This window comes from Sebastes umbrosus, chromosome 8 (genome assembly GCF_015220745.1).
Source record: "Sebastes umbrosus isolate fSebUmb1 chromosome 8, fSebUmb1.pri, whole genome shotgun sequence".
NCBI lineage: Eukaryota > Metazoa > Chordata > Actinopteri > Perciformes > Sebastidae > Sebastes > Sebastes umbrosus.
In genome coordinates, this window is record NC_051276.1 from 19,564,971 (window position 1) to 19,582,473 (window position 17,503).

At 40.5% G+C, this 17,503-nt stretch overlaps 2 protein-coding genes across 3 annotated transcripts in view; one reads left to right on the plus strand and one right to left on the minus strand.

Moving 5' to 3' along the window:
• Nucleotides 1-3: 3 nt before the first annotated feature.
• Nucleotides 4-2,332, plus strand: LOC119492844. Its single transcript, XM_037777660.1, has 2 exons — nucleotides 4-140; nucleotides 1,240-2,332. The coding sequence occupies exon 2, from the start codon at nucleotides 1,280-1,282 to the stop codon at nucleotides 1,937-1,939; it is 660 nt and encodes a 219-aa protein (XP_037633588.1). The 5' UTR covers nucleotides 4-140; nucleotides 1,240-1,279; the 3' UTR covers nucleotides 1,940-2,332.
• ttc37 (tetratricopeptide repeat domain 37) overlaps nucleotides 2,189-17,503 on the minus strand; it is a 16,787-nt gene continuing 1,472 nt past the window's right edge. For both annotated transcript variants that reach the window (XM_037777637.1, XM_037777638.1), the window contains exons 4-41: nucleotides 17,498-17,503; nucleotides 17,278-17,353; nucleotides 17,027-17,173; nucleotides 16,720-16,818; nucleotides 16,480-16,588; nucleotides 16,180-16,320; nucleotides 15,939-16,037; nucleotides 15,592-15,716; nucleotides 15,311-15,397; nucleotides 14,981-15,084; nucleotides 14,702-14,828; nucleotides 13,780-13,959; nucleotides 13,507-13,631; nucleotides 13,174-13,424; nucleotides 12,945-13,047; nucleotides 12,672-12,854; nucleotides 12,412-12,559; nucleotides 12,251-12,329; nucleotides 11,107-11,168; nucleotides 10,961-11,017; nucleotides 10,802-10,870; nucleotides 10,126-10,200; nucleotides 9,735-9,876; nucleotides 9,523-9,616; nucleotides 9,288-9,365; nucleotides 9,065-9,189; nucleotides 8,856-8,979; nucleotides 8,537-8,761; nucleotides 8,123-8,195; nucleotides 7,868-7,921; nucleotides 7,471-7,582; nucleotides 6,976-7,104; nucleotides 6,551-6,675; nucleotides 6,220-6,384; nucleotides 5,085-5,237; nucleotides 4,271-4,401; nucleotides 2,751-2,874; nucleotides 2,189-2,544 (exon numbers count right to left, since the gene is read on the minus strand). The exon at nucleotides 17,498-17,503 is cut by the window's right edge and continues 86 nt beyond it. In XM_037777637.1, coding sequence (XP_037633565.1) covers nucleotides 2,464-2,544; nucleotides 2,751-2,874; nucleotides 4,271-4,401; nucleotides 5,085-5,237; nucleotides 6,220-6,384; nucleotides 6,551-6,675; nucleotides 6,976-7,104; nucleotides 7,471-7,582; nucleotides 7,868-7,921; nucleotides 8,123-8,195; nucleotides 8,537-8,761; nucleotides 8,856-8,979; nucleotides 9,065-9,189; nucleotides 9,288-9,365; nucleotides 9,523-9,616; nucleotides 9,735-9,876; nucleotides 10,126-10,200; nucleotides 10,802-10,870; nucleotides 10,961-11,017; nucleotides 11,107-11,168; nucleotides 12,251-12,329; nucleotides 12,412-12,559; nucleotides 12,672-12,854; nucleotides 12,945-13,047; nucleotides 13,174-13,424; nucleotides 13,507-13,631; nucleotides 13,780-13,959; nucleotides 14,702-14,828; nucleotides 14,981-15,084; nucleotides 15,311-15,397; nucleotides 15,592-15,716; nucleotides 15,939-16,037; nucleotides 16,180-16,320; nucleotides 16,480-16,588; nucleotides 16,720-16,818; nucleotides 17,027-17,173; nucleotides 17,278-17,353; nucleotides 17,498-17,503 — 4,387 coding nt within the window. In that variant the 3' untranslated portion in view covers nucleotides 2,189-2,463. The remainder of the gene's footprint in view (nucleotides 2,545-2,750; nucleotides 2,875-4,270; nucleotides 4,402-5,084; nucleotides 5,238-6,219; nucleotides 6,385-6,550; nucleotides 6,676-6,975; nucleotides 7,105-7,470; nucleotides 7,583-7,867; nucleotides 7,922-8,122; nucleotides 8,196-8,536; nucleotides 8,762-8,855; nucleotides 8,980-9,064; nucleotides 9,190-9,287; nucleotides 9,366-9,522; nucleotides 9,617-9,734; nucleotides 9,877-10,125; nucleotides 10,201-10,801; nucleotides 10,871-10,960; nucleotides 11,018-11,106; nucleotides 11,169-12,250; nucleotides 12,330-12,411; nucleotides 12,560-12,671; nucleotides 12,855-12,944; nucleotides 13,048-13,173; nucleotides 13,425-13,506; nucleotides 13,632-13,779; nucleotides 13,960-14,701; nucleotides 14,829-14,980; nucleotides 15,085-15,310; nucleotides 15,398-15,591; nucleotides 15,717-15,938; nucleotides 16,038-16,179; nucleotides 16,321-16,479; nucleotides 16,589-16,719; nucleotides 16,819-17,026; nucleotides 17,174-17,277; nucleotides 17,354-17,497) is intronic.

Below are 17,503 nucleotides of genomic sequence, written 5' to 3' on the forward strand. Positions count from 1 at the left end.
ATGTTACCGCGGACTGAAAGTCATGTACTTATACATGTCCATGTATGAGGTGAAAGTCCAACTCGATGACACACCCACAGAGCTAACTTAAAGAACAGAAAGTGAAACTTGAAGTCAGAGAGAAAACAACTCCACTGACGGTAAGGTTTGCTCACTTACTAGTTAACGTGAAGTCATGAGTTTAAACGACATTATAACTCATTAACGCTACATTTAACGTTAGAGAACATCACCAGCACAATACCTAACTAGCTATGGTATTTAGATAGGGTCACAAATGTTAGTAACTTAGCTCTGATTTCTAAAGTTATGTACCGAGTATCAAACACGACAGATGTTAGTTTTAAATAGACAGCCACTACAGTTTCTGTTGTCATTAACTATCAAAAATTGTGACCCTGTGCCTAATGAAGGAGGCAACAGCTGCTTGCAGGGTCTGAAATGAACCTTTTTGCTCACTTGCCACTGTGGCAGGTCACTGAACATATCACCAAAACTAATAGAAGACACTTCTGATCAGCACAAATCTCACCATTGTGTGACTTATTGTCTACACAAATGTAACCTGGTAGCTAATGTAATGATTCAGAGTTTTTAAAGAAATTTCAAAGAAGTTATTTGCTAATTATTATCTATTTACCAGCAGACATGGAAATAAAGCAGATCAATTAACTTTGTATTCTTTTCCTGGAAATGTGTTAAATTAATTACCAGCTATTGGGAAATAGCGGAATATAATTATTAAATAATGTTTATTGTAAAGTTATTTTAAATAAATGTATAGGTAAATATTGGGGTAATTTGGCAGTAATTCCAAAGAAATTTCAAATTGGTTACTTGCTAATTATCACCTAATTACCATGAAATTTGTGGACCTGTAAAATTAAGTGTTACCATATATTTAATTTAGGCATTAGAATTGCTTTTCAAAAATAATATTTCTTAATATTAGGAAAACCTGTCTGCCATGGTGGCAGGTGACCTGCAATTTTCACCTGCCACAACCAACATTGACCGTTAATTGGTAGGTGGCAGGTGCCAATTTCATTCCCTGGCTGCTTGTCATAATAAAATGTTAATTGGGTCACAGAATTTTGGTGCAACACTGTCCACCCACCACACATGACACCATGTCCACTAAAGAATTAAAGCTACACCCAATACATTTTAAAACACTCACTCAATCACTCTTGAATCTGTAATAACATGATGCCATTTTTTTGCATTTATTTCTCACAGAGCCGCTAGTCTTGAACAGCATCCCCCTTGATAAAAAAACATGATGTCGCTGCCGTTCTTTGGCTGGGAGGTGACCTATGACGATGACTCTCCTCGTGTGGAGCTGGGGGCGTCTCAGGAGCCCAAAGACCGCGGTGTCTACACCATGTTCCATGGCACCAGCGTTGCCAATGCACGGCTCATCATTGCCAATGGCTTTCGGCAGTCATCGGGTGGCATGCTGGGACCGGGCGTGTATGTCAGTCGTGATAAGACAAAAGCTGCACGTTATCCATTGCGTAATAACGCTTCAGACCGCGTGGTCCTTGAGTTACGCGTGCATCTGGGCCGTGTCAAGCGTATTGACAAGGACAACCACCCCATGCAGTACACCTGGAACACGCAGGGCTATGACACTGCTTGGGTGCCCCCGAATTGTGGCATGGTAGCCGTGCCCAGTGGCCTAGAGGAGGATTGTGTGTTTGACCCCAAAAGAGTAAAGGTCACAGGCATTGCACAGGCACCAGACACCCTACTGGCAGAGCTTAAGCAGCTTGTAGCTAATAGTCTAAAAAATGGAGTCGTCGTGGGTGCTGCACGTGCGTGTTCAGTGTGTAAGAGGAAGACTAAGCAGGGTTCTCCACACATCAAGCAACCGTGTTGGGGCTGTGGGCAAAACATCTGCGCTCTCATGACCAAGCATGTCTGTCCTGGCGTCTGAGAGCGTGTTAAGTGCCTGGAAAACAGATGGAACGAAGCTCAGGTTGTAATCATACTTATGAAACATGATCAAAGTTTCTACTTTTCCTCCCGCTGTGTTATCTCTGTACGTTATCTGCGGAGTCCTTTTGTATGAATTGACGTACCGTTCATACTGAAGTTCACTATAATGATGTACTCCATTCTCGTTGTATTGACTGATCAGCATGCGTCAGGGTGCAATCGAGATGAGACTATCTTTTTGTTTTTGAGCAAGATGCCTTTATTGAAGTCCATTTTGAAATAATATGTGATAAAGCTCAACATTTTGATTTGCTGAGTTGATGCTTTCCTGAACACTGTATAACGTAAAACCAAAGAATCATTTAATGCCAATAAATATGATGATATCAGACCCATAATGTGCATTTGATATGATTTCATATTTAAAACCCAGAAAAGCTGTATTAGTGATTATTTCAGCCGGTGAATAAACTCGCTAAGCTGCATGAGTTCATAGTGATGTATTTGTAAACTTGCAAAAATTCAATCTGACGTAGAAGCAAGCAGTGAATGAAACTCCAGCAGTCTTTGGTCTCCATTCAGTTTGGTGTGTTGCAAAAGGACCTGCAAAAAAAAAGGTGATAAAATAAGTTCACTATCAAATTTGTGGTGAAAATACACAACCGATACGTAAGATGTAAGAACACAAGTAGGACTAGTTACAGTTTCACACACTGTTTCTACTGAAGTCATGGATGGAATTAATATGTATCACCACAAAAATGATTCAATCTTGTGTCAGTGTAGGTGTGAGGCAGCTGTGTGCTCACATTCATTAGCTCCTGGTCGTTTTTGGCGTGCAAGTGTCTGAGGAGGTACCAGCTGGCCACCTGCACCACTGTCACTGGGTAGTCTTGAGTGTAAGCCAGCCTCTCCAACAAACGCCTCGTTTCCCTGCAGAAGACACGCGCAGAAACAGACAAAGGTATAACATGAGCTTTATTACTTGTTACTTTCATTGTCTGGATGTCTTATATACGACAGAGTATTAGGACCACACTGAGGAAAAAAAAAAAATCTGAGATTTCGAGAATTAAGTCATAGGTTTATGAGAAAAAAAGTCATAATATTATGACAATAAAGTCACAACTTTCCGAGAAAAAAAGTCGTAACATTATGAGAATAAAATCAGAAGTTTACAAGAAAAAAAGTCGTAGTATTATGAGAATAAAGTCATATTATAAAGTAGAATTTTACGTGTTTTTTTTACTTCGGTAGAGGGGAAATAGAGCAGCGTGCCGCCTGAGTGAAAATGAGGAACGTGGAGCATCTTGTGAACCTATACTTTAGTATAGGTTTCACAAATAACAAAATACTTAATCAGCACCACATTATCCTAAGTATCAGGACCTTGAAAAGATTCTGCAAGAAACTGCATTTATTCCGAAGAAAGAACCACACGGACCTCGGGGAAATTGTCTCTTTTGTTGAGGAGGAAATTACCTTTTTTTTCTCGTAAAGTTATGACTTTATTCTTGTAATATTACAACTTTTTTTTCTTGAAATAGTATGACTTTATTCTCATTAAATTACGACTTTTTTCTCGTAATATTATGACTTTAATCTCAGATTATTTTTTCCCTGAATGTGGCCCTAATACTCCGTCGTACTTATACACCCAGGCCAACATTTAGGAGTGGAATTAGTGAATGAAATGAGCAGGAAACATGTAATGAGTATTCTTTATTGCGCTGCCTGTGTTGATGTAAATGACTCTTAGGCTAATTTGCTCTTAACATATGGAATATGATCTGGTTTGTTGCTGAAATGAGCTGGCACAACTGTACTTCTGCTGTCTGGTCCTATAAGCGTTCTCTTTGTTTTATATGTGATAAAATGAAATCGTCTCAGGCGTGAAAGGGCCTTTGATTCTGTGATTATGCTGTTGGCACAGGGGAGTTCCTGCAGCATCTCTAAAGGAAATTGGCCAGTTCATGATTGGCATATTCGTTCTCCTCAGCTCTCTGTTGAATGTAGCGTTCTAATTAAGTGTCCTGGCAGGCCTGTGAGATAGTGACAGAAGGCTATTATGTTCCGGGCAGGAAAACTTTGCTTTGTAAATTGCTCTGCAGTTTCAAAAGTACCAACATCTTGGAAAGACAGATGGGGGCATAAATCTGAAGTTTCAGGAATCTTAAGATTCATTTAATCACTTTAGATGATATATTACACTTACAAGGCAATGGGATAAAATCATTTCCATATCTACACAGAACAACCCACACACCTGCAACGTGCATTTGCATACTACCTGCTGCAGAGGAAACACAACACAGTGAGAAGCACTGACCTGGTAGGCATCTTGGTCACATACTGGAGCAGGGCTTGGAAAAGGAGGGCCATAGGGCAGGAACCCAGCTTCAAGACCTCAGTGGTGGCTTCTAGTATCATGTCCGTCCAGTCGTTTCTTGGGACGCCCGCCTGAGAGATCAGATCACACGGGGTTAAGAATAAAACTAGCGAGAAGCACACACAACATTAACTTTTATTCATCTACTAAACTTTGAATGCTGTAATAATGTCTGCAACACCTGCCTACTGTGTCAGTAACTGCTCTCAGAGGAGCAGTGGCTATAAACAATATTAGATGATACTCACAGAAAAAATGTCAAATAAAAAAAGCATTGTATTTCACTGTGGGATTTGCTGTCCTGTGAGCAGTGGACTAAAAAAAAAAAACACATCCCCTCCAGATAAATCTCAAAGGCAGCTTCTTGTCTTGTTTGTTTTTCCACTTGGCCTTAGCTGCTGATCCTATAATACTGCTGGATATTCACCCATCTTTCATCTCCTCTACGTTGTTTCTGCCCACTGCGCTGCCTCTGGGCTTGTGTATGCGTAGTAATATGCAAGTCTTCTCGTCATTAGTCTAAAACAATATTGCTAAAACATTACTCCTGGGGCAAAAGACGAACCCTTCTACCATCCTTACATAGTGCTAATTTTAACCTTTATTTTGCAATACCTTTATATTTCTTATTCATTGCCACAGTATTGCAGGAAAAAAGATCTCAGATAGTTGTGCTGTAATAGCTGTACTTTATCACCCTAAATTTGGATTATTCTAAATCTGTATTCATGTTGCATCCTACGCAGGAACTCACCATACAGGGTCCTAAGGCTAGCAGGGCTAGTCGCAGCAGGCTGGCTACCTGGCTGCTGTGCAGGCCGAGCTGTGAGGCCAGCTGCAGGCTCTGCCTGTAAGCCATGACTGCCTGGACCAGCAGGCCCTGGCTACGATACACCTCAGCCAGCCACTGAGAGAAGGAGAGTAGGAGAGTGATAGGAAGATCAAGAATGAGTGGGAGTAAAGGTGAGAATGTGAAATTTACAGAGGTGAAAATTGAGGTGAAGGAAGAGGGGCATAGAAGAGATTGTTAGAGGCAATGTGAGATAAAGATTAGAGAGAAAGAGGTCAAAGGATGTGATCATTTTTTCTTAAATCACTCAAGAGTTAACATCTAATAATCACTGAAAGTAATGCTCTGCCTTTCACTTAAGGTTGAAGCGAATATAAAACTACGAGTAGAGAAATGCAAGTATGTTCAGCTAGTAATATGATACAATGAATTCTCAATTATTATAATAACAAGAAGCCAAATCTTTACTTTATTACTCTAAAGCTAAATAAATTATGAAATCCACAAATATAAGGACTAACAGAAATAGCATGGACAATTCATTTGCTATCATTACATTCAAATTGTTGAATGCATGTTGATTCAGAAAGGACTATATGTAATTGGTCTATGCTTGTACAGAACAAACTATGACATTGTGATATTGCTACACATTTTAACTCCACATTTATAGTGTAACATTGGTGGTCATTAACCACGGCTACAATCTGCCAATATGTTCCCGGGCGGCTCTACAGAGAGAGCCTGGAGTCTTTGCTGCTTCCCCCCTGCTGGTAGTAGCCATTTGATCTTGAGAGCAGCAGTATGAGGTCTCAAAAAAGGCACAGGAATGGTCTTCATTAGGCCAGTGTCTCAGTGGAAGAAAGACAAAATGGGCATTTGTGGTGAGGAGAAAAAAAAAAAACCCTCATCATTTCACTGACCTCAACACTAAAAACAAGTGACCATCCAAGCCATAAATATTTTCAAGCCTCGCTATGTGACAGAGTTTAGTAGAATATGTCTGTGTGAACAATGTGGTGCAGCGCTGTTTAAGGGGTTGTACCATTAAACAACTAGTGCTTGAAATTAAAACATAATAGCTTGTGTGTCCACGTACGTGCCATGCCCCGAGGTTGGTGGGGTTCATCATCACTGTGTTGTTTAGTTGCTCCAGCACAGAGTCTGGGAGGACAGTACCGCCACCGGCCAGGAGGAGGCGCTGACACTGCACCTGTCTCAGTGACAGCATCACCGCTGGGTGTTCAGGAGAAACATTCAGCACCTGGGACAGAGCAGGCAGAGCATGAAGATGGACAGAAGAGGCCCCACGTTTAACCTATTACTTCATCTGTGTTCATTTCTGACTGAAACAAGTCGAACCCTTTCTACAATGAAGTAAATCAGATAATAATATTAAGGTTGTGTGTGAAAGTGTGTTTATATCCCACCTGTGAGCAGAGGGCTTCTGCTTGTTCCAGCTGTCCCCCCAGCATGAGACCAGTCACTGCCTGTTGTAGTACCCAGCCTTCTAGAGTCTGGGCTAGAGGGCGCTCGATCTCCTCCACATTATGCACTGGGATACAGAAAGGTGTCCGTTACACACTCAAACACACACACAAAATAACACCATAAAACACACACACGCACCAATGTTATAATAGTTTTGAATTTTCAATTATTATTATTTTATTTTTGTTTTAATTTATCAGTTTCATTTTAATTTAGGTTTAGTTAGTTTTCAAAGTCCGTTTTTGTTTAGTTTTTCTTAAGGATAATGTTTTTATTTCGTTTCAGTTTACTAACAATATCATTCAGTGCTTTTTCGTTTTAGTTTCGGTTTTAGTTTACGATAATAACCCGGCAATGCACACACCTTTCTCAGAAACCACTGACATGAGGGTTTGCTCCAATCCTCGTCTGCAAGGAGCAGAGCCTGAAAGATAACAGGAGGTGTTTTCTGTGTGACAGGCAGCCATTAATCCCGCCCATGTTGCTGGATCATCTGAAAGCAGAGAGAAGAGTGGAGACTCAGGTCACATGGACATCTCACAGTAAGGTCTAAGGTAGCTTTACATTTATGGAATAGGGATAAACATAGACAAGCCTCTCTGTGCCTCAAAGCTGCAATTCACTAGAAGAAGGTTCTCACAGTTGCTGTACACACAGTATTTCACTAGAATTCATCTAAATAAGAGAATTTACACAAATGTATTTCCTAATACTGACTTTCTCCTCACTTCTTCACGACTGATTAGTTTTCCAAGACATCTATTTCATCTTTCTTTTTCAGCGTGTGTGGCTGTTTGTGAGGTAGTTTAATGCCTTTATGTATGTGTGTGTGTGTGTGTGTGTGTGTGTGTATTTATACCAGGACAGAGCATGACAGCTCTCTGCATAGTCTTCAGTGCATTCCTGTGAGGGTCCTCTCCAGAGTGTCTCCCATTAGCCAGCTGGTTCACTCCACTGTACAGCAACGCCCTCTGCAGGACACGAGTTAGATCAGCTCAGTTTCATATGCAAACAGTGTGGCAAAGATACCAAAGACAGTATTGACAGTGTTGTACCCTAAAAATGAATGTTGGATGCTGACATATCTACAGTGTGAAATAGATTACATACTACAAAGTTTAAAATAACCTAATATTTTTTACCTCTAATGGCAGTGAGGTAAAAGCAAAAGTGTAAAAAAAAAAAAAAAGACAGAGAACATGACAGATAAAGATACAAAAAGCCATTTCAATATAAATATATAGTCACTGTTTCACCTTTCCTTGGGTCATACTGGAGAGACAGGCAACATGACCAGCCATCGCTCCACCCTGAAACACAAAGAAGACAAAACCATGAACCCTTCCACTCCAACTGTCCAGCAGCACGACAGCAAAGGTGGATGTGGCTGCTCAATTAAACATGTGCGAGTAGAGTATAATAGATTATAATAGATATAGATATATAACAGATTTCCTGGGTCTGTGCTCGAGATCATGTGTGTAATTGTCTGAGTGCGTATGCAGCCTTACATTTGCCTTCTTGGGGTAGTATTGTGGTACCAGCCTGGACAGCAAGGCCCACAGAGATGGGTTTCCAGGATTACTGTAAATAAGACAGAATAATAAGACAAACGAAGAGTTTGTTTGTAGAATTTGTCCCACATGTATAGGCTTTTTACCATAAAAAAAGACGCTAAGAATTATTATGTGTATGATATGTTGCTACACTGTCTGGGGAACTATTGTACTGTTGATCTTTTGTGCAATCATCCACAAAATGCATGCAAAATAGGGTGAAAAAAGCTAATTAAATCTGGCCTTTAATGTCAAAAGTGCAGTTTGATCACACTGCTGTATAATTGGTCTTTTTAGAAGTCAAATTATGTTATTGTAGGGTTCAGCACATCAGTAAGGTACTCTAAACAATATCAGCAAGCAGTTTACCTGTGTACAGCTCTGGAAGCCTCTCTTTGCACCGCGCTGTAGTTGCCCTGCAGGGCGAGCAAGGCGCAGGTGAGCAGACACCGCTGCTCTACAACATTGCCAGAGGCTTTACCTTGCTTCAGCAGCTCCGTCAGGGCAGCAGCTGCTAGTGTAGCATCACTGTGGACCAATCCCAGGGCACATAAACACAGAAGAGACTCGGAGATTGGCTCCTTTAACATCGAGCTGTGGAGGCAGGAAGCAGACGGATGCATACTTTAAGTATTATTATTATTATTACAAAACCACTGGTACGGTCCAGACAACACTGTGGACTCACCATTTAAACAGCAGAGTCTTGGCTGAGTCTAGGTTACCCTGCCGGTGCTGAAGCAGTGCCAGAGCTGTCAGGATATAAGCCTTCTCCTTCTCACTGGAAGCCACAGCCAAGGCACGTTCATAGGCTAAAGTACACACAAAACTATTTAATCACAGTCACTCTGGCATTTAAACACAATATCTGATTTCAGTGCATCTCCCAGTCCTCACCGTTGATGCTCTCTGGGATGAGTCCGGCCCTGCAGTAGGCCAGAGCCAGCCCGACTAGATCACTGAGCTCCTGCAGTGGAGTGGAATTATAAACACGCACCGCCTCCTCGGACTGGCCTGAGGTGCTGCAAAAAACGAAGCAGGACATACAAAGAATGTAGTTTGGGGTATTTTGTTGTAAAAGATGGTTAAAGTACATGGTAATGAGACAGCTGGTTGTTACCACAAAGCACGGCCATAGCTGCCCAGAGCAAAAGCCAGCTCTTCTGTCGAGGACATGGACTGAAGCAGTTCAACAGCTCTGAGGAAAGAGAGTTAAGATTTAGAAAGGTAACTTGGATACAAATATGTGCTGAATTGTGTTTTTTTTTTATAGATAAAATAGAAGAACAAGTTGTCTCTCATTCTTTTCATGGTACACTGCCTCATCTGTGAGCCTTCAGAGTCAGTGAATGTACCTTTTGTAAGCCTGTAAGGCCTGCCTCTTCAGCTGCAGATGCTCATTCAGGAAGCCAAGCATAATGAAGGCATCAGGATCAGACTGGATCCTCTCTGGGAGGGATGCAAAAGACACTTAATGTCACATTGGTTTCTAACATGTGACCCAAATACAACCACGGGATCTGTGGACCCTGCGTGCATGTCAACACACACAGATAAGATGCTGTACCTGTGTACTTGCTGAGGGCCACCTGAGCAGCAGAGATGGCATTCATCTGGACTATGTTGTAGCGGTACAGTTCAGAGTCCCTGTTGCTCTTATCCAGCAGGGTGGAACATACCCAGTAGGCATAACCTTTCACTCCCTCCATCTGCCGGGGAAAGATGAAAGGTAGAGAGATGTAGATGAAGAGGGAGGAAAAAGTAGAGAAAGGCAAGGAATACACATTGTTTCATTGTGGTTTATCACCCCTAATCACTTGCTAGAAGCAGCAAAAAGGATTATAGCTTAAAATGTAGCACAGTCACAGTGAAAGTTGAAGCAAAGATTAAACTGTTATTAGCCAGATAATGAGTGGGTATTACAAAAGCAACCCCAGTGGTTGTGGGAAGTCACGTACATGTGAGCTGAGTTCAGTGGTGTGCCTGAAAAGATCCATGGTGTCATAGCTTCCCACTCTCTCTGCTATCAGCGCCTGGTAGGAGGACAAAGGGACAAAACTATCATTTAGACAGATAAATAGACCAAGGACAGTGTTATGAATACTAGCACACTGATCAAGTAGTCTAATCAAACTTTGCACACTATATTTCAACCAACAGAATTAAATTAAAGTAAATTTTAGCCAAGAACATAGTGTTTCTTACCTACGACTGACATTGAACCTGATCCTTGCATTGCTAAATTAAATATATATATATATATATATATTGCTTAATACTAATTGCTTAAGAAATACCAGAAATGGTTTCTTCTCTGTACTCATTTTACATCTCATCAAAAACATCACGAGGCATCTCACCCAGCTCACGTCTTTCATATTCCTTACCATTGCCAAACACTTGTAAGTGTGTACCTGTATGTGTAAGTGTACCAAGTAAACCAAATTATCATTTTCCTTGTTAGCTATACCATTAGATTGCCTGATGTTGTGTTTCGTATATATGCATATACTGTGCAGTACAGGAAATATAGTATGAGTGTGCAATGAAGAAGACTTTACTATTGGACACAATTATCGCCAAGTGTGGTCAATTACAGTGACCGTTAAACATTGTTTTAGGATGTCTTTGTACCTGTCCGATCCAGCAGTTGACATAAAGCGGCTCCAGTGACTGGGCAATCTTGAAGGCCTCGTGTGCGAGCTAAGAAAATAAAACTAGACTTTAACAAAGAAAATGCCAGCTATGATAAAAAACAAAACAAATATATAAGAAAATTGATCTCACACACACCTCTATATTGTCCTTCTTTAAATACAGGGTACCAAGGTTGGTCCAAGCAACAACATTCTGTAACAAAATATTAAAAAGTCACATAAGAGCATCAGAAGAGTTTCTGATAATACGATTCATCATCTGAATAAATGTGCGGTACATACATTTGGTTCAACTTGTATGGACTTGATGAAGCAATGTTGAGCCAGAGCAAAGTTCTCAAGACCTGATGTGGCAGAAAGAAAGTGAGTGATTGAACTGCATCACTTCCTGTGACACAGATCAATAAAACGTATTTGTATTCATCAGAGAGAAAAAGTTGTATCTACATACAAAAGGTGGGGCACCAAGTCTGGTTGGGACAGAAGCTATGTGGTTAAAAGCCTGTGTTAACTGAATATGTCTCAGGCTAAATTCAAAGTGCTAGACGTGTGCTAGACTGTAGGTTACCCAAACCAATAATATTGAACTGAATTGTATTTCAATGAGAGTAATAACTTGAGTATTTCTTCCTACAAAATGAAACTAGAATTACTGCCTCACTGTTGTATCCCTCCGCCAACCAGTCAAGTTGCAGTTTACATCCATGTCTGTCCAAAATGTCATCACTTCATCATTTTATCCTGTTAGACATTTGTGTGAAATTGTCATAATTAGCATAAGAATTCTTGAGTTATGGCCAAAAAATGTGTCTTGTGAGGGCACAGTGACCTTGACCTTTGACCTCCAAATTCCAGTCCAAGTGGACATTTGTGCCAAATTTGAACAAATTCCCCCTATCATGTTCAGGAGAATGGGACAGACAGACGGACAGGCAGACGGATGGACATACAGACAGACAGACAGACAGACAGACAGACAGACAGACAGGAGGCACCAGCACGGAGGCATAAAAACTTCTTGAGGCCTTTAGTAGTATGGATTAACATTATTCAGAATGCCATGTAATGTCTATCCTTTTTTGTCTGATACAATACTAGTTAGAGCTTTCCACTAACTGATGACTATAGTTCTTTGTATTATGACAGTGGGCCTATATTGTTCATTTCTAAGGGCAGAGCAATGAGGATAAATAAAATGTAAAGGTAAAGGTACATATAACATTTTCATTTTAAAATAAAGTGGGTTTTTTTATCAACTGAATCTAGTTAGAGGATGTCATCAATACTGCACTTAAGAGAGTTTTTGTTTTTTTTACCAATGAAATATTGATGGGTCAAGTACACATTGACCAACGAATCAATCTGCCCTCCCCGATTGGGTAGACCACTATTATTCACAAGAATGAGGTGGCGTATAATTTATTACCTTTGCTCATGGAAATCACTCCCAGGGCATTCCAGTAGCTATGGTTCCCACTGTCCATCATGATGGCCTTTTTTAAACACTAAAAAGAGAGAGGAAAAAAAACTCCTATATTACCACATCTGGGAGGAAACAATGCAAAACTGCAGGACTGTGTGAATTACCTGCTGGGCCTTCTCTAGGAGCAGAGATGAGGAGTTATGGTCTCCCTCTGTAGAGCAGAGTAGGCTGGACTGATGGTAATAGTTGAGTCCTAGGTCATTCCAAAGGGTGGGGACCTCAGACATCAGCTTCAGAGCACGGGCATAACACCTGCAGATAAAAACATGATGCACTTAATGCTCAGTGTTCAGACTCTATGCTTGGCCAACAGGGGCAACAAAAAGACCATTAAGCCATTATAAATGCCTGTTTGTGGTCTTACCTCTCACCAACTTTGAGTGTCTGGGCCTGGTTCAGTGTGTGGCTCTGGGTGCTGGGATCTAAACCAGCCAGCAGGGCGGGTACTAGGACCTGGCCTCTGTTTGGCGACACAGTGCAGACTGCCGTGCAAGCATCTCCCAGCAGCTTCCACAAACAGGACAGGTCTGGACGCAACTCCACAGCTCTGAAGAGCACAGAAATGTGAAAGGATAGATTGATTAAACCGGACAAAGAGTGTGTGATACTGCAATGTAAACTAATGTATAGACATTACCTGAAGAGGTTCTGTATGGCTTGCTGAATGAGGTCAATGGCTCCCCCATCTCTGCAGTCTTCCATTAAACTTTTTGCCAGAGACAGTTGGCACTCCCCCAGACCTACACAACAAATCATACCAATCTGATTAAATGCCCACATTCAGATATATGACTCAGAGGTATGTATTATAAAGCATAAAATTAAACCAAAGTAAAGGTCTTGGATGCATTGATACAAACACCTACCTTTAAGAGCAGGAACATAATCCTGCTGCGCTGTAATCTGCAAGTACTCTGCAACCGCCTCGTTGAACTTGCCCAGGGTCTGTTTGATACTAGCAGCCTGGTAGACGCTGTAGATGGAGGAGGGCTGAAGTTGATGGGCCTTACCAAAGGCCTTTAGAGCGGCTGTGAAGCTCCGGCGGTTTAAGTAGGCCTCACCTAAACACTCCCAACACACCCAGTCCTCGGGATCTGCTCTCAGAGCTGCCTGCAGACTGTAAACATTTACTAAATGGTCAACGCTCATACACTTATAATATCTAGACATAAGGTAAAACAATTTACTGAAACTCTTACTCAGATACGGCTTGTTGATGCTCTCCGACCTTCAGGTAGTAGAGCCCTCGTCTCATCCAAGCCCATTTAGCTGAGCCTGGCGTGGCTTTCTCAATCACTGACTGAAGTATTGCTAAAGCAGAATCCTTTAGGAAAGAGGAAGGGGAGAATATAAAGGGAAGATAGGGGAAAAGGAGCATGGGAAGGGTCAAGACAAAAAGGGAGGCAATACCTGTGAGGAAATACCATAACAACAAAACAGAGTGCGAACACCCCACATGGAAGCTCACTAACCATGTCGTCCTGCTCCATACTGAGATCCACTGAGGCAGCTCCAGACTCAGCATCATCGTTGTCCATCTCAAAGGCCTTCTTATAGCAGCCTCGTGCCCGGCCACGATCGTTTGCCACCTCCCGGTAATAATGTCCAAGGTAGCGGAATACACAACCAAGGTTTGGGTCTAACTTTGCAGCCTGAAATGGACAAATGAAACTTTCAAACTAAGTTGCCATTCAGCACGACACTTGACTTCTGGCAAAAAAAAACATACTCTGACATTTCATTTAATCTTTCATAGACTGGACTGGGGGCGTCTCAATATACCGGTATTGAAAATAACCGTGATATTTAAAAATATTGATATCATGTTAATAATACATGTATGATAATATTGTGTAAATAATCCAGCGCCTCTTAAATAATTTTATATAAATACAGTTGACTCTCTCTTCCCGTCCCTACACTTGTATTGTGAGTGTAATTCATTTGCAAAAAAAGGAGACAAAACCCACATAAACAAAGTTAAAGATGAATTTGACTGATTATTATTATTTTTTTAAGCGCTGTCAATCGATTAAAATATTTAATCACTATTAATTGCATATTAACCGCATATTTTGTATCTGTTCAAAATGTAACTTAAAGGAAAATTTGTCAAGTAATTAACACTCTTATCAACATACTATAGGAGTGGGCAAATATGATTGCTTTATGCAAATGTATGTATATATTTATTATTGGAAATCAATACTTTTTTTTAATTAAAATTGTCTTTAGATATTCATTTGTGTAGTGAAAATCTGATATTGTGACAGCCCTAGACTGGACAATCAATATTTAGAGATGAAATTAGTTTTTAAAATGAACATATAGTGAAATAAAATTTCCCTCACCTGCCAAAAGAAATTACAACATTTCAATAATAACTGTACTAACCTTGAGCAAATGTGTATGGGCTTTGCTCCGGTCTTTACGGGTCTCTTCTCCCATGTCCCAGTAGAGCCGTCCCAGCAAGAAATAATACTCTCCACAGTCTGGACTCTGGCTAGCCGCCTTCAGGAAACTAAACAACAGAAGAGCAAGAAAGAAAAGTTCACCTAGGAGAGCTAAACTTTTTTGCACCTCACAAATGAATTGTTTTATTTTACCGAGGTATAAGAAAATGGAGCGCCACAGATTAAAAAACATGCACACAGAAAAGCACGCAGTTTTTACCTTTCCTCTGCCAGCTGCTGCTGGCCCTGAGCCAATTGTGCCAGTCCTCTCAGTACCAAACCCTGGGTCAGGTTAGGGTTAGAGGCCACCAGCTCTGATGACACCTATGGGAGACATAATAGTTTAATTTGCATCAATATATATTGTTTTTAATACAAGAACGAATTTTCTCCTTTTCCACAGAAATTCATCTCAAATTGTCATTACTATCCAGGTTCTGAAAGATACACATTAAATACATAATTTATTGCAATACTGTGTTTCCTATAGTATCATAAATTAAATCTGACATCTTCACAGACAGAGTTCAGTAGGTAAAAGATTTTAAACCTTAAGTGCTTGATCAACTTGTCCCTTGTTAAGGCATGCACGTCCTTTAAGGGCTACTAGAACTGGGTCTTTTTCAGCATCTGGGATCTAAAATGGAAAAACAACAAACATAGACTTGATATTTACTTAGACATTATGTAGTGTGACACATATACAATATGTCCAAGGTTACAACTGCAAAATATCTTTGCACTGAACCCAGAATAAATGATTATTATATTACTTTACACCCAATTACATACAACATGCTGAATAAACAGAGTACTAGTCAATCACATTACCTGTGAGAAAGTCTCCAGAGCCAGGTCTGCATCCTTCTCTCCTCCACTCCTGACTAAAGCCTCTAGCTTCAGCCTCAGCAGTTTGACCCTCAGCTCTTTGTCTCCGGAGACACACACTGTGAGACCTAAGAGAACCAGACACACAGTGAAGTTCATTATCTGCTTAAGGGACTAAACATAGCTGCCCTTTGAAGATGGCGGTAAACATGATTATTTCATTCACAAATGCTTTTTTTTTTTTTTTTTAAACAAACTCTTTATGAAGTCTGATGGACATATTCTTTCGGACAAGCTGGATCGGTGATTACACCTGGATAACATAGTGATATACAGCAGACTAAACATACCTTGCGAGCATGACATAGCACAGTCTGAGTATCTCTGCATTTTAAACTGAGCATCAGCCAGACTGCACCATCCTGTACTGGAGCTCATTTTCTTCAACCCTAAAAAACAGAAGAGACAGATCATGTTTAGTTAGCACAACAATTCTAAACTACAGAGATGTAACGGAGCGCATGTCTCAGTATCAAGTGTTCAAGTTTACATTAAGAACAGAATACACTCTTTGTTGATGGACACACTAACCCTGTTCAAGGTCCTTAATGGCATCTTTAAACCTCCCTTCTTGCAGTGCTTTGGTGCCCAGACCCAAGTGACCTAATCCACTGCCAGGGACCAGATCCAGGAGCCGGGAGAAACAGCTAACGGCGTCCTCATTCTGAACACCTTTGAATAAAAACACAACATGCATAAAGAGTGAGACTGAGTCCAAAAGCCAAAGATTCCCCTCAATGCTTGAATATGACTGCAGTATAATATAATAATATCTCTAAATCAATCATTGCATTCTGTGATTTTAGATTTAACGAGCCAACAGTATGTTACCTGTTTTGATGTAGTGAGAACAAAGGACTTCAAGAGGATAACTTTGGTTGGGGTAGAGGGACAGCATGGACTCACAAGCCTCTTTCATTTTGGCTTCTTCTTGTGGCAGCTACAGAAAGAGAAGATTCAGAATGAGCAGCTGATTAAGGACATAACTGCACAGGTGGCCTGTTTTTATTCATTCTAACTGTCCATGAATTTCTGTGGTGGTGACCCAGACATCAGATAAGGTGTGCTTACTTTAGAGAGACATTTGACATAGTCAGCTGAGACCTTCTTGTGTTCCTCTCCTGGTACAGGATCCATGAGAACCATGGCCTTCTCAAATGCTGTGATTAACTGATGACCACAAACAAAACAAAACTGTTACCAAATGGCTGATGGCATAAAGATATGTGCACTAAAAACAGCATTAAGAAAAATATGATCTAAACCTTTAGGGCTAGTAGAATTAGAGGTGATGGACTTCTATGTGTTGCGAAGTGTTCATACACAAAAAGAAACATGCGTTGCTGAGACTAAGTCCACATTTGGGGAAATATCTTACATGCTGTTGCGTTTCACTGTCCCGCTCTTCCTCACTGAGGCATTCTGAGAGGAGTTGGGTCATCTGTTGACATAGCTGCAGTAACTCTTTCTTGTCCACTGCCTCTTCCTCTTTCACCTGAAGGAGCTGCAGCCAAACCTTTGCCAACTATGTCCAAACATACAAATACATTTCAAATGTGTGAAAAGAACAAAACATTTAAAAATGTATTTTTTTTTTCCATTGAACGCATTGTGCTTTTAAATACATACCTTTAAATATTCTTTATCAGACTGATAGATATCAGACAGCTTACTGATCACCTCATAACATTTATTTTTGTCAGAGCTGTTAATGGAGAACATAATGAGAATGAATAGCATCACATATCAAATATGTTAAACTAGTCAAAACTACAGCATTTTGCAAAGAAATCGGGAACAAGCTAATTTGTTTGTTTGTTGTTTGTCAAAGGTTTTTTCCATATGTTACCTTGCA